This window comes from Natator depressus, chromosome 23 (genome assembly GCF_965152275.1).
Source record: "Natator depressus isolate rNatDep1 chromosome 23, rNatDep2.hap1, whole genome shotgun sequence".
Taxonomy (NCBI): Eukaryota; Metazoa; Chordata; order Testudines; family Cheloniidae; genus Natator; species Natator depressus.
The window spans coordinates 19,584,356-19,596,664 of record NC_134256.1 but is presented as its reverse complement, the minus strand read 5'-3'; the positions used below and the strand labels follow the sequence as shown (position 1 = coordinate 19,596,664).

The window sequence follows — 12,309 nt, the reverse complement described above, 5'->3', positions numbered from 1 at the left end:
GCAGGGGGTGCTGGGCTGCAGGGTGCGGGACAGGGGGCTCAGCAGGGGGTGCTGGGCTGTGGGGCAGGCGCTCAGCAAGGGGCACTGTGCTGCAGGGAGCAGGGCAGGGGACTTAGCAGGGGGTGCTGGGCTGCAGGGTGGGGGCTCAGTGGGGGGCACTGGGCTGTGGGGCGGGGGGCTCAGCAAGGGGCCCTGTGCTGTGGGGAGCAGGTCAGGAGGCTCAGCAGGGGGCGCTGGGCTGCAGGGAGCAGGGTGGGGGCTCAGTGGGGGGTGCCGGGCTGCAGGGGGTGGGGCAGGTTGCTCAGTGGAGGGCGCTGGGCTGCAGGGAGCAGGGTGGGGGCTCAGTGGAGGGTGCCGGGCTGCAGGGGGTGGGGCAGGGGGCTCAGTGGGGGGCGCTGGGCTGCAGGGGGTGGGGCAGGGGGCTCAGTGGGGGCGCTGATCTGCAGTGCGCGGGACAGGGGGCTCAGCACGGGACGTTCTCCCTGGCAGTCAGGGCTGGGCCCGATGCCCCAGGGTGGTGCTGGGGGGTGCTGGGCTGCAGGACGGGGGGTTCAGGGTGGGGCCTGGGCGATACTTTGGAACGTCTCCCCCATTTACCAACTTTTGTGGCTACATCATTTTCCCGGTGACATCACTGCATCTGATGATGTCATTACTTCCCCGTGACATCATTGCACCTGGTCGTGAGGCAGTCCCTTGTGACGTCACTGGTGCCATGATGACCCCATGTTGGTTTCCATGGCCGCGGGGCCATCAATGACGTCCCAGGCAGCTGTGCCATGACCCGGGGCGATGATGTCACAAGCGGATGTGGTGATGTCATATTACGAATGTCCCCAGTGATGGCGCCCGTGTTGCCAAGGTGACGGCCTTTGACCCCATGTGACAGTTCAGTGAGGTGTAAGGGTGTGGGGGAGATTTAGGTCGCCATGGTGATTATGGGATGTGTGTGTGGGGGGTCACCCAGTTGCCCTTATTCAATATGGCGCCCGTGGGGCCAGGATGGGGGCGGGGGACTTCATGTGCCCTCAGTTAAGATGGCGTCCGGGCGGTGCTGGGGATTTTCCCTTTCTGAAAATGGCGCTAGCCGCGGCTCGGACGAGATTTACCCTCAGTCAATATGGCGGCCCCCGCTGCGCCCTTCCTAAGATGGCGGCCGGCTCCTCCTGTCCCTTTGTCAAAATGGCGGCGCTGGAATCACTCAGGCCCGTTTCCAAGAGGGCGGTGCCTAGCGTCATTCCAAGATGGTGGCCGTTGCCCTTTTCCAATATGGCCGCGGCTTCGCGGCTTCTCCTCCCGCAAGATGGCGTCTCGCAGCCTGAGGGCGGAAGTGCGTGAGGCCGGCGCGCCGGGTGCGCTGCCCTGTCCCAAGATGGCGGAGGCGGCGTGGCGCTGGGCCGGGGACGGGGCGAGCAGCAGCAGCAGCAGCAGCGGGGGCGAAGAGGAGGGGGAGGAGCAGGGGGCCCCCCCGCGGCGGGTCTATTTGCCGGGCCGGGGCCCCCCGCCGGGACCGGGCGAGGAGCTGGTGATGGACGAGGAGGCCTATGTGCTGTACCACCGGGCGGGCACGGGTCAGCGCGGGGGGGGGCACAGAGACGTGGGGCTGCAGTGTGGGGCGGGGAGGGGGTGGGGTGGGCAGGACACAGAGACGTGGGGCTGCAGTGTGGGGCGGGCAGGGGGTGGGTTGGGCAGAGACGTGGGGCTGCATTGTGGGTTGGGCAGAGACGTGGGGCTGCAGTGTGGGGTGGGCAGGGGGTGGGTTGGGCAGAGACGTGGGGCTGCAGTGTGGGGCGGCCAGGAGGGTGGGCTGGGCACAGAGACATGGGGCTGCAGTGTGGGGCGGGCAGGGGGTGGGGTGGGCACAGAGACATGGGGCTGCAGTGTGGGGCGGGCAGGGGGTGGGGTGGGCACAGAGACATGGGGCTGCACTGTGGGGCAGACAGGAGGGCATGGGTTTGGAACAGGCCATGGGCCAGGAGGGTATGGGGCAGTCAGGGGGGCACTGGACGGGCGCAGGGTGTGACAGGCCAGGGGTGTGGGGCACATGCCCAGCAGTGGGGCTCACCCCTTTTCTCCCCACAGGCGCCCCCTGTCTGAGTTTCGACGTGGTACCCGACCCGCCGGGCCAGGAGCTTGGCCACTTCCCACTCAGCCTGCGGCTCTGCGCCGGCACCCAGGCCGAGAGCGCCCAGGCCAACAGGTCAGCCCCAGGGGGTGGCCGTGGGGCAGAGACACAGCCCCCCACCCTGCTTCTCCCCAGAGAGGGAGAGACCCCCGTGTGCTCCCCAAGACACCTGTTCAGGGAGCCCCGCTTCTCAGCGCTGCCCCAGGTCGGGCACTGCGGGGCACCCCCAGGAGCGCTCGCTGCTCACCCGGGCGCGCCCCGTCTGCCCGGGCACTGCGGGGGGGTGAGCGGCTGCCTGGGGTGAGGGCAGGAGACACCGAGCGGAAGTAGCTCTGTCCCCAGGGGCACGGCCAGGCCTGGCCCCAGCCCGCCCCGCAGGCCACCCCCGCCCCAGCCGCAAATTGCAACAAACACCCCCCGACTTCAGCCCCGCCCCAGGCTGGGAGCCGGCCCGACCCGCCCGCGAGTGGGGAGCGCGCGCCTCTTCCCCTGCCCAGGCGCCAGCACCCCCCTGAGCACAGAGCCCTGGACGGTCACCCGCGGCCGCCCCTGGTGTCCCCCAGAAACCCCCTGCCTGACCCACAGAGCGGGGGCTGGCTCCCTGTGGCCCTTGACCTCCATGCTGAGCCGGTGACAGGGTTCAGGCCAGCGCCCCCTAGAGGGGAGAGGCCCTGGGCCCCATTCCGCGGGGCGCAGGGGCTGGTGGGGCCCCTGGCTGGGGGCAGGGCTCAAGGGGTCCCTCTCTCCGCCAGGCTGCTGGTGATGAAGATGCACAATCTGCACCGCACGGGGGCGGGTGCCGAGAGCAGCAACAGCGACGAGGAGGACGACGAGGAGGAGGAGAAGAAGCCGCAGCTGGAGCTGGCCATGATCCCCCACTACGGGGGCATCAACCGCATTCGGGTATGGCCCCCCCAGCGCCAAGCCCCTCCCAGCACAGCACCACCTGTCGAGCCCCCCCAGCACCGTACCCCCCTGAGCAGAGTCCCCCACCAGCGCAGTGCCCGCCCCAGCGCAGCACCCCCCGACGAGCTCCCCCCCTGCCCCCAGTGCGGCATCCCCTGCTCCCAGCAGCACAGGGGGCATTGGGGCCCGCGCCCCCAAGCGAGCCTCCCCCTCCTGCCTAGCGTCCCTTCAGCACAGCACCCTCCCCCTCCCAACAAGCACAGTGCCCCCTTCCCCCATGCTGGGGTTAACCCTTTCCTTCCTGGCAGGTCACTCAGCTGGGCGGGACGCAGGTGGCTGCCGTCTGGTCGGAGAAGGGGCAGGTGGAGATTTACGACCTACAGCGCCCCCTGGTGGCCATCTCGGACCCTCAGGCCATGGCCACCTTTCTGCGGGAGGAGCAAGCCAAAATCAAACCCCTCTTCTCTTTTGCCGGACACATGACCGAGGGCTTTGCCATGGACTGGTCCCCCATGGTGCCCGGTGAGCCGAGAGTCTCCGGGTGGCAGGGGGCTGCGGGTCGGGGGTGACGGGGCTATGGGTTGGGAGTGAGGGGCGCTAGCTGTGGGAGCTCCCTGTGACCCCAGCTCTGCCCCCACCCGCAGGGCGTCTCGTGACTGGTGACTCAAACAAGAACATTCACCTGTGGAGCCCCAAGGCGGATGGGACGTGGCATGTGGACCAGCGCCCCTTCACCGCCCACACCGCCTCCGTGGAGGACCTGCAGTGGTCGCCGACAGAAGCCACAGTGAGTGGCAGTCCTGCCAGGAGAAACAGGGCACTGGGGTAGATGGGCCTGTGGGGCTGATCCTGGGGGCGGGGCGGGGCAGGGTACTAGGGTAGATGGGCCTGTGGGGCTGATCCTGGGGGCAGGGCACGGTACTAGGGTAGATGGGCCCATGGGGGGGCAGGGCGGGGGGGACACCGGGGTAGATGGGCCCCTGGCAGGTGGCCACACTGCCCTGACCCCCTTTCGCCCAGGTGTTCGCCTCGTGCTCGGTGGACGGGTCCATCCGGGTGTGGGACGTGCGGGCGGCGCCGGGCCGGGCCTGCATGCTGACGGCCAGCCAGGCCCATGCCAGCGACGTCAACGTCATCAGCTGGAACCGCCACGAGCCCTTCCTCCTCAGCGGGGGGGACGACGGGGCCCTGCGCATCTGGGACCTGCGCCTCTTCCAGGTGGGTGCCCCCCGGGCTCCCCCAGGTCTCTCGGGGGCTCCCCTCAGCTCTGCCAGTGCCCCTCATTCCCGACCCGCAGCCCGCTTCTAGCCCAGCCCTGGGCTCTCCCGGTGCCCCTCACTCCCGGCCCGCTGCTAGCCCAGCCCTGGGCTCCCCCCCAGGCTCTGTCGGTGCCCCTCACTCCCGACCCGCAGCCCACTGCTAGCCCAGGCCTGGGCTCCCCCCCAGGCTCTGCCGGTGCCCCTCACTCCCAACCCGCAGCCCCCCTCACCGCTGCCCTCTCCCCCCACAGACGGGCACGAGCGTGGCGACCTTCAAGCAGCACACGGCGCCCGTCACCTCGGTGGAGTGGCACCCCGCGGACGGGGGGGTGTTCGCAGCCGCTGGTGCGGACAACCAGGTGACCCAGTGGGACCTGGCAGTGGAGCGGGACCAGGAAGGGGAGGGGGAGAGCGAGGATGACCCGGCCCTGGCCTCCATCCCCCCCCAGCTGCTCTTCGTGCACCAGGGAGAGACCGACATCAAGGAGCTGCACTGGCACCCGCAGTGCCCGGGGGTCCTGATCACCACCGCCCTGTCCGGCTTCACCGTCTTCCGCACCATCAGCGTCTGACGGGGCAGAGCCCGGCTTTGGGGTGCGGGCGGGGGGCGAGAGCCTGGAGCCTCCCCCTTGCAGATGGACTATTCCAAGTGTGGCTGCTCCCATTGCACAGAATGGGGAGAAGGCTTGGGGGGGGGGGTGGAGGAGTTGGTCTGTTCCATGTATCTGCTGCTAGCATTGCACTGGCAAGAAGGGGAGTTTCCCCAGATAAGGAGCCTCAACACAAGCTTTCCCCCTCCTTGCTCCATGCAGTTGGACCGTTCCAGTTAGTGGCTGCTACCATTGCATGAAATGGGGGGGGGGAGATGGACTATGCCAACTGCTACTATTGGTCAGAATTTGGGGGTTGTTGGTGGCTGGACCCTTCCATTCTGCATGGGGGGGAGCACCCCTCTAGAAAATGCACTGTTCTGCAGCTTGTTTTTGGGAGCTACCATCTAATGTGGATATGGGGGGGGCTGATTTCAAGCTAATTTCCCCCTCAATTGTACATGACTTGGTCTGAATTTGGTTACTACTACTTGGGATGGGGGGGGTCATCACCTCCATTTTATTGTGAGAAGTGGATTACTCCGGAGGCTACCAATTTTGCATAGGTGGAGGGGGAAGAGTTGGTTCACTCCAACTGTATTTTTGGGTGCTGCCACCATACAGTGATGGGGGGGGGAGCTCGCTTCCAGGGGGTGCGCAAATCCCTGGGGTGGAGGGACGGGAGACAGACCCCAAAATACAGAGGGGGGCAGGAGGGTGTCACAGTCAGGTCCCTCCCACTTTAACCCCAGATTGGGGGAGGGGTCCACTGTCTCTTCTCTCCCCCCCCCTCCCCGCCATGGGCCCTGCCTGGGGGGGCAGGTTAGTACATAATATCTATTTTCTGGAAAGTTCAGTTTTAATTAAAGAAAAAAAGTTTATAGCCTACTGAAGGTCTGGTCAATTTTGGGGGGGACACCCAGCTCTGCCTGAGCCCCCCGATCCACAGCCCCTCCTTATTGGTGCCCTGCCCCCCCCCAGCCCTGCCAGTGCCCCTCACTCCTGACTCCCAGCCCCTGCTAGCCCGGCACTAGGCTCCCCCACCAGCCCTGCGGGTGCCCCTCACTCCCGACCCGCAGCCCCTGCCAGCCCGGCACTAGGCTCCCCCCCCAGCCCTGCCAGTGCCCCTCACTCCTGACTCCCAGCCCCTGCTAGCCCGGCACTAGGCTCCCCCACCAGCCCTGCGGGTGCCCCTCACTCCCGACCCGCAGCCCCTGCCAGCCCGGCCCTAGGCTCCCCCCCCCCCCCCCAGCCCTGCGGGTGCCCCTCACTCCCGACCCCCAGCCCCTGCCAGCCCGGCCCTAGGCTCCCCCACCCTTCCAGTTCTGCTGCTGCCTCTTCTTTATTAACATCCTTTGTTCACCGCTCAGCCCCGAGCCGGCAGCCCCCCCCCAGCAGCGTCCCCTCCTGTCCCGGCTGGCTTTGTTCCGGGGGGGAGGGGTGCTCAGTGCTTGGCTGGGAGCACATTGTGCCCCCCCACCAGTCCAGTTCCCGGCTGTCCCACGGGGGGGTCACTGCAGCCCGCTCCACTGCAGAGAGGTGAAGACGAGGGCGCCGCTCGCACCCGGTGAGCAGAGCAGCAGGGTCTTCTTGACGCCGCTGCCCAGGCGGGCAGCTGCCACCAGGGTGTGGAGCGGGAGGGGGGCCCCCTGGGGGCAGCACAGCGCAATGTAGTGGGCATGGAACCGCAGGGGGTCGCCTGCAGGGGAGAGGCCGAAGGGGAAGGAGTTAGGCCAGATGCTCCCTGCCCCACCCCCTCCAATCCCTCCGCCGAGCAGCCGCCCCAAACCCATTCCCTCCCCCACTTCTGGGGCCAACAGTGTCCCCACCCACCTCCATGCGCCCTTCCCCAGGGCTGGCCAGCACCCCCTGCCCCATTTCCCCCAGGCTGTGGCCCAGCCCCCCACGCACCTACCTGGGTACACAAGGAAGTCTCCCCCAAACTTGCTCCCTCCAGACAGGTAGTAGCCCCTGCCCCACAGCTCGCGGAAGACGCGGTACCGGGCCTCGTGGGCTGGGCAGCCGGCGTGAGGCCAGTCCGGGGAGGGGGAGGTCCAGTCCACCCGCTCGACCCGCCCCGGGTGCTGCCGGGCCGTGGGCAGCTGGACCATCATGGAGCCGCGGGGCAGGACGAAGGGCGAATCCAGGAGCCCCGAATCCTCCGCAATGTCTGAGAGCAAAGAGAGCAACAGGCTAGGAGAAGCCGGGGCCGGAGTGCGGCTGCATCTGGGGTGGGGTACAGGGGCTGGTTATACAGGGACCCCTCACCCACCACTGAGACGCGGTCCCTCTGGGGCGGGGCGCAGGGGCCGGGTATATGGGGGCCTGGCGCTGATCCACAAATGAGTCCCCCCAACTGAGCCCCAGCACAGGCCCCCTGGGCCCAGCACTGACAAATAGAGGAGAGCCCCCCTTTCTCTGCAGCCCCTGGGTTTCCGCCGCAGGTCTCCCCTCCGAACCCCAGCCCCACCTGGCGTCTCCCCGCGCTGCTCTCTGCGGCGGGCTCGGCCCTGGGCGATGCGCTCGGCCAGCCGGGCCAGCAGGGCCCCCCTCTCTGCCCCAGCCAGGCGCTGCTGCTCCTGGTAGCTCTCCTCCAGCTCCCGCTGGTACGCCTCCACCTCGGACGCCTGGGTTCGGGGGAGAGGGGGTTAGCTCCGGGATGGGGTGCACGGCACAGCCATCTCCCCACAGCATCCCCGCCCCCAAACATGCTCGGCCCCCCTGCCGCTGCACCTTGCCCTGTGCCCGAGCTGGTGCCCCATTCCCTGCCCTCCTGAGCCAGCCAGTCCCTGCCCTGGGGCTGGATCAGCACCCCCTGGAGGAGCAAGGCCCCAGGTACCTCACCTGGGTCGGTTCCTCCCCCTCCGCCGGGGGCTGGGTCTCGGTGCCCCTCACCAGGATGGCTGCACCCAGCTCGGCAAGCAGCCGGGCCTCCTCGGGGAGCAGCTGCAGGGGGAGGCCCAGGCGGGCGTTCTGCCGGGGCTTGCGGGCCAGCGCCCCCACCAGGGTCCCCACCAGCCGGAACCGCTCACGGATCTCCCGGGCGTCCTCCACGCTCCACACGAGAGCGGCCCCCTCCAGCACGTGGATCCGGATCATGGCGCCGCGCCAGCTGCAGAGAGGGGAGCGGCAAGGGTGGGGGGTGTGGCCCCTCTGGGGCAGGGCACGGGGGCTGGTTACATGGGGACACCTCGCCCAGCACGGAGATGCACTTCTGGGGTGGGGCATGACAATCCCAGCATGCTCTGGGGCAGGGGGTACCACAATCCCAGCATGCCCCATTGCCAAGGCCAGGCCCCCAGCGTGGGTGGGGGGCAATCCCATCATGCCCTGCGGCTAGGGGCCCCAAGTTCAGATGGGGTGGCACACTTTAATCTCATCATGCCCTGGGGCTAGGGGCCCCAATTTGGGATGGGGGGGCGCACTTCAATCCCATCATGCCCTGGGGCTAGAGGCCCCAATTTGGGATGGGTGGGGGCACTTCAATCCCATCATGCCCTGGGGCTAGGGGCCCCAATTTGGGATGGGGGGGCACACTTCAATCCCATCATGCCCTGGGGCTAGGGTGGCCAAGCCCCACTGACGCCCCAGAGGATGCTGGGAAAGCCCCTTTTCAGGGAGCCTGGTTCTGGCCACATGCTGGTGATCCCTTTAAAGGACCACACCCACCCACACCAAACCCCGCCCCCTGCCCCAAGGCATTCTGGGAGTCCCATTCTTAAAAACCCTCCGTTGACGCCCCCCACCCGCACACACAAAGGATTCCGGGAAACAGTTTGTTAAAGGGCCACACACTAAAAATAAAAAACCGCTGCCCCTTCCCCGCAAGGTATTCTGGGTAACCCATTCTTAAAGGGCCACCCCCCCCAAGAGGAATTCTTGGAAATTCTTAAAGGGCCACACGCACCTATACCAAACGCTGCTTCTTTCCCCCAGGGGATTGTGGGTAATCTCTTCTCCAAGGGCGACCCCCCCCCTCCACACCCCGCTTCCCTAGTTCACTCACCTTCACCCCTGGGCTCCCCTGCACCCAGCTCTGGGGTGGGCCTGGGGGCTGTTTGCAAAGCAAACTGGCCGGTCCCTCTCTCTGCTGCTGCAAGGCGAGGGGGGGCGGGTTCTTGCAGCTGAGCGACGGCCCCATTGGCCAATACCCGAGGAGGGGCGGAGAGTTGGTGGTGGGGGGGTTTGAAAATTGCAGGGCCCAATGGGTGCAGGGTGTGGAGGAAGTGAGCAGGGGGCGGGCGGACTGACAGGCAGCGCGGCTGCAAAGTGAGGGGCTGGGTGGGTGGGGGAGGGAGTTGCTCGCAGGGGTGTGAATTCGTGCACCGGGTCCCGCAGGGGTGTGAATTCGTGCACAGGAGCCCCCCCTGGGTGTGACTCTGTGCAAAGGAGCCCCCAGGGGTGTGAATCTGTGCAAAGGCGCCCCCGGGTGGGAATTCTGCACTGACCCCATCGGAAGAAGTTGGTGCCGGGTGCTGGTGAGTAATGCTGTGAACTTGAGACGTGCAGGGCTGCACTTGAATTGTGGGGAGGGGGGAGAAGTTCCAGGGTGTTTTCCATCCCCACCTGATGTGGGGTTCCCACTTCTTCTCAGCCCCCCGCCTGTCCCCCCTGGCCGGACTGCTAATCTGGGGGCGAGCTGCAGCGGGTGGGAGCTGGGTGTTTGTCCTGTGTTTGTACAGCGCCTGGCACAAGGGGGCGGGGCAAGGAGTTACTGTAATACACCTAATAAATAATGTACAGCCCCTGGCGCAATGGGTGCGGGGCTGGGAGCTTCCGTAATCCACCTAATAAATAACGTACAGCGCCTGGCACAATGAGGGCCTGGTCTGGGACTAGGGACCCTAGGAGTTCCCTTAATGGAGAGGATTAATGGGTGAGATTAAACAGGGTGGGGCATGTACCCCTCTCTCCCCAGCGCCAGCAATGGCTAATGTGGGGGGTGAACTGCGTGGATTAGAGACTGGAGGGGATTAAGGCAGCTAGCAGCCCAGGGTTTAGCTGGAGGTGGAAGGAGCAGGGAGCCCATGTGGGATAGATATCAGGGGCCCAGCCCTCACCCCCCCCAGTCTAACCACTAGACCCCACTTGCTGAGGGGTTTGTGCTGCTGGGTGTGGGGGGAGTGTCTGGGGGAGTGCGGGGCTGGGCAGTGGCCACTGCGGGGCAACAAGGCTGCTTGATAGTCCCTGGTGGATGAACTAGGGGGTAGGTACCGGCCCGGCAGAGGACACCCTGCAACTTCCCTCCCCCACAGCTCCCCATTCTACCTCACATACACACTGAGCCCCCCCTCCCCACGCAGCCCCCGACTATTCTGCCTTAGCGCCCACCCCCCAAGGCTGGATCTCTGTGGCCCGTCCAGCCCATGGCCACTCAGCTGTGGGGGGGGCCAGGGGGCACCTGGATGGGCTGGGCGATGGGGGCTCCTGGGAGCGGGGCTGAGACCTGGCAAACTCGATACACCCCAGGCCATGGAATGAGAGCAATGGAGAGGGGAGAGGCCCGTGCCCCATTCCCTGCCCCCCGGAGCCAGCCAGTCCCTGCCTGGGGCCAGATCTCCCCTCCCTGCTCTTCCCCTACCACCTACAGAGGAGCTGAGCTGTCAGCGCCCCCTGCAGCCGCTGCTCCCTGCTCCGGTGGGGTGGGTGGCCTGTGGAACTGCCTGACGCTGTTTTTCCTCCCGCGGCAGAGCTGGGATGACCCCGGAGGAGTGGACCTACCTGACCGTGCTGCTTTTCTCTATCCCCATCGGCTTTGTCTTCAAGAAAGGGGTGAGTGACTCCAGCTTGGGGGGGTAACTCTGGCCCCTCCCCTTCGTGCCATGGCTGGGGGGGGACAGGGATTGGGGCTAGAAAAAATCCCACCAAAGAGACCCCCCCCTTTCCCTCCAATAAGGGCCCTTCCCCACATTCCCTCCGGTGTGCTCCACCCAGCCCCATCTGGGGTTTCCTCACCTCAGCTTCCTCTTGCAAGATTTCCTCTCTCCATTCCGGTTCAGCTCTGGGGGGGGAGGGTTGGGTTATGTCTCGAGTTAGAATGGGTCTGGAGGTATTTTAGGGGGGCTGGTGTGTGTGGGCAGGGAACCCTGGCACTAGCTTCCCCCTGCCAGTCTTGTAGTAGAAGCTGCTGGACTCTGGGGTCCCATCGATAGGGGATGGGTGTTTGCGGGTACAGGATCCCCACCTCCTGAACTTCCTTGTGCCCCATTCCCTGCCCCACGAGCCAACCAACCCCCCTCCCCAGGGCTGGGTGGGAGCCAGCGCTCCCTAGAGAGGAGAGGCCCTGTGCCCCATTCCCCGCCCAGGGTCGCCCTAAGTCCCAGCTGACTTTGCTCCCGGGGGATCTCGGTGGCAAGGGAGCTGGGATCTGATCTGTGTCTCTTTCCTCCCCTCCCCCCGCCAGGACACCGAATGAAGCAGTTTGGGGGGGCAGCCGTGGGGCTGCTCCTGACGCTGGTCACCTGCAACATCCATACCTTGCACTCCCTGGTCACCATCCTGGGCACATGGGTCATCCTCAGCCTCTCCCCCCGGTATGGAAGGAGCCAGGACACCTGGGTTCTATCCCCGGCTCTGGGAGAGGAGTGGGGTCTACTGGGTAGAGTGTTCGGGGGGGGCGATTTTGGGAGCTGTGGCGAGATGGGGGGGCCTGGAGCTAAGCAGGGGATTCTGGGAGCTGGGAGGGGTTGGGGGGGGTGACGGGAGCAGGGGATTCTGGGAGTGTGGCCAATGAACCCGCCCTCTGCCCCAGGTCCTGTCACTACCTGACCCTCGGCTGGACCTTCTCCTATCTACTCTTCTTCCGGATGGTGACTTTCTTCGGGCTGCCGGCCCCCACCCCCTTCACCAACGCCGTGCAGCTGCTGCTGACCCTCAAGGTGCTGCAGGGGGCGGGGCAGGGAGGCGCAGCAGGGGGCGCTCTGGCCTCCCGGTCACTGTTGGCCCCTCTGGGGCGCTAGGGGGCGCTGTGCCATGGTGGCGGGGGTGGGGGGGGCGTGGTGCTGTGGTGGTGGTCCCATAGGGGGTGCTGTGCTGTGTTGCGGGGCATGGGGGGGCCCCGTGGTGTGGTGGTGAGGCCCGGGGGGGCGCTGTGTCGCGGGGGGGCCCCGTGGTGTGGTGGTGAGGCACTGGGGGGGCCCCGTGGTGTGGTGGTGAGGCCCGGGGGGGCGCTGTGTGGTGGGGCGTGGGGGGGCCCCATGGTGTGGTGGTGAGGCACTGGGGGGGGCTGTGTCGCAGCAGTGGTCCTGTAGGGGGCGCTCACCCTGTGGGTTGTGCCCCCTGCCCTAGATGGTGAGCCTGGCCAATGAGGTGCAGGAGATCAGCCAGGCCAAGAAGCAGGACGTGACCTCGTTCACCAAGGGCCCCGCCCTTGGGCTGATCCCCAGCGTGCCGGGGCTGGGCCCGACCCTCTGCTACGGTTACTGCTACG

The 12,309-nt window shown here is 66.7% G+C and overlaps 3 protein-coding genes across 5 annotated transcripts in view; 2 read left to right on the top strand and 1 right to left on the bottom strand.

Annotated features, from left to right (window-relative positions):
- The first annotated feature begins 1,342 nt into the window (after nucleotides 1-1,342).
- GRWD1 (glutamate rich WD repeat containing 1) lies at nucleotides 1,343-5,433 on the top strand. The gene is made up of 7 exons (XM_074937168.1): nucleotides 1,343-1,571; nucleotides 2,083-2,200; nucleotides 2,878-3,028; nucleotides 3,340-3,553; nucleotides 3,676-3,818; nucleotides 4,052-4,249; nucleotides 4,542-5,433. The coding sequence occupies exons 1-7, from the start codon at nucleotides 1,373-1,375 to the stop codon at nucleotides 4,860-4,862; spliced, it is 1,344 nt and encodes a 447-aa protein (XP_074793269.1). The 5' UTR covers nucleotides 1,343-1,372; the 3' UTR covers nucleotides 4,863-5,433.
- A 771-nt stretch (nucleotides 5,434-6,204) lies between these two features.
- TSEN34 (tRNA splicing endonuclease subunit 34) lies at nucleotides 6,205-10,879 on the bottom strand. Of its 3 annotated transcripts, none has more exons than XM_074937210.1 (5): nucleotides 10,836-10,879; nucleotides 7,725-7,992; nucleotides 7,351-7,507; nucleotides 6,796-7,050; nucleotides 6,205-6,579 (listed from the first exon to the last, which is right to left on the bottom strand). In XM_074937210.1, the coding sequence occupies exons 2-5, from the start codon at nucleotides 7,977-7,979 to the stop codon at nucleotides 6,392-6,394; spliced, it is 855 nt and encodes a 284-aa protein (XP_074793311.1). In that variant the 5' UTR covers nucleotides 7,980-7,992; nucleotides 10,836-10,879; the 3' UTR covers nucleotides 6,205-6,391. The 3 variants fall into 3 exon arrangements, with proteins under 3 accessions (XP_074793311.1, XP_074793310.1, XP_074793309.1); XM_074937209.1 differs by lacking the exon at nucleotides 10,836-10,879 and adding an exon at nucleotides 8,887-9,000; XM_074937208.1 differs by lacking the exon at nucleotides 10,836-10,879 and adding an exon at nucleotides 8,887-8,976 and having other exon boundaries at nucleotides 7,725-8,033.
- Nucleotides 9,176-12,309, top strand: part of LOC141976888 (uncharacterized) — a 20,152-nt gene continuing 17,018 nt past the window's right edge. Inside the window, exons 1-5 of the mRNA XM_074938055.1 lie at nucleotides 9,176-9,358; nucleotides 10,571-10,653; nucleotides 11,284-11,413; nucleotides 11,632-11,758; nucleotides 12,168-12,303. Of these exons, the coding sequence (XP_074794156.1) occupies nucleotides 10,578-10,653; nucleotides 11,284-11,413; nucleotides 11,632-11,758; nucleotides 12,168-12,303 (469 nt within the window). The 5' untranslated portion in view covers nucleotides 9,176-9,358; nucleotides 10,571-10,577. The remainder of the gene's footprint in view (nucleotides 9,359-10,570; nucleotides 10,654-11,283; nucleotides 11,414-11,631; nucleotides 11,759-12,167; nucleotides 12,304-12,309) is intronic.

Coding starts and splice junctions, on each gene's coding strand:
- GRWD1 (XM_074937168.1), top strand. CDS start 1,373: ATGGCGGAGGCGGCGTGGCGCTGGGCCGGGGACGGGGCGAGCAGCAGC. Junction 1,572..2,082: donor GTACCACCGGGCGGGCACGG/GTCAGCGCGGGG, acceptor TTCTCCCCACAG/GCGCCCCCTGTCTGAGTTTC. Junction 3,029..3,339: donor GGGGCATCAACCGCATTCGG/GTATGGCCCCCC, acceptor CCTTCCTGGCAG/GTCACTCAGCTGGGCGGGAC.
- TSEN34 (XM_074937210.1), bottom strand. CDS start 7,979: ATGATCCGGATCCACGTGCTGGAGGGGGCCGCTCTCGTGTGGAGCGTG. Junction 7,051..7,350: donor GCAGCGCGGGGAGACGCCAG/GTGGGGCTGGGG, acceptor CTTTGCTCTCAG/ACATTGCGGAGGATTCGGGG. Junction 6,580..6,795: donor AGACTTCCTTGTGTACCCAG/GTAGGTGCGTGG, acceptor TCTCCCCTGCAG/GCGACCCCCTGCGGTTCCAT.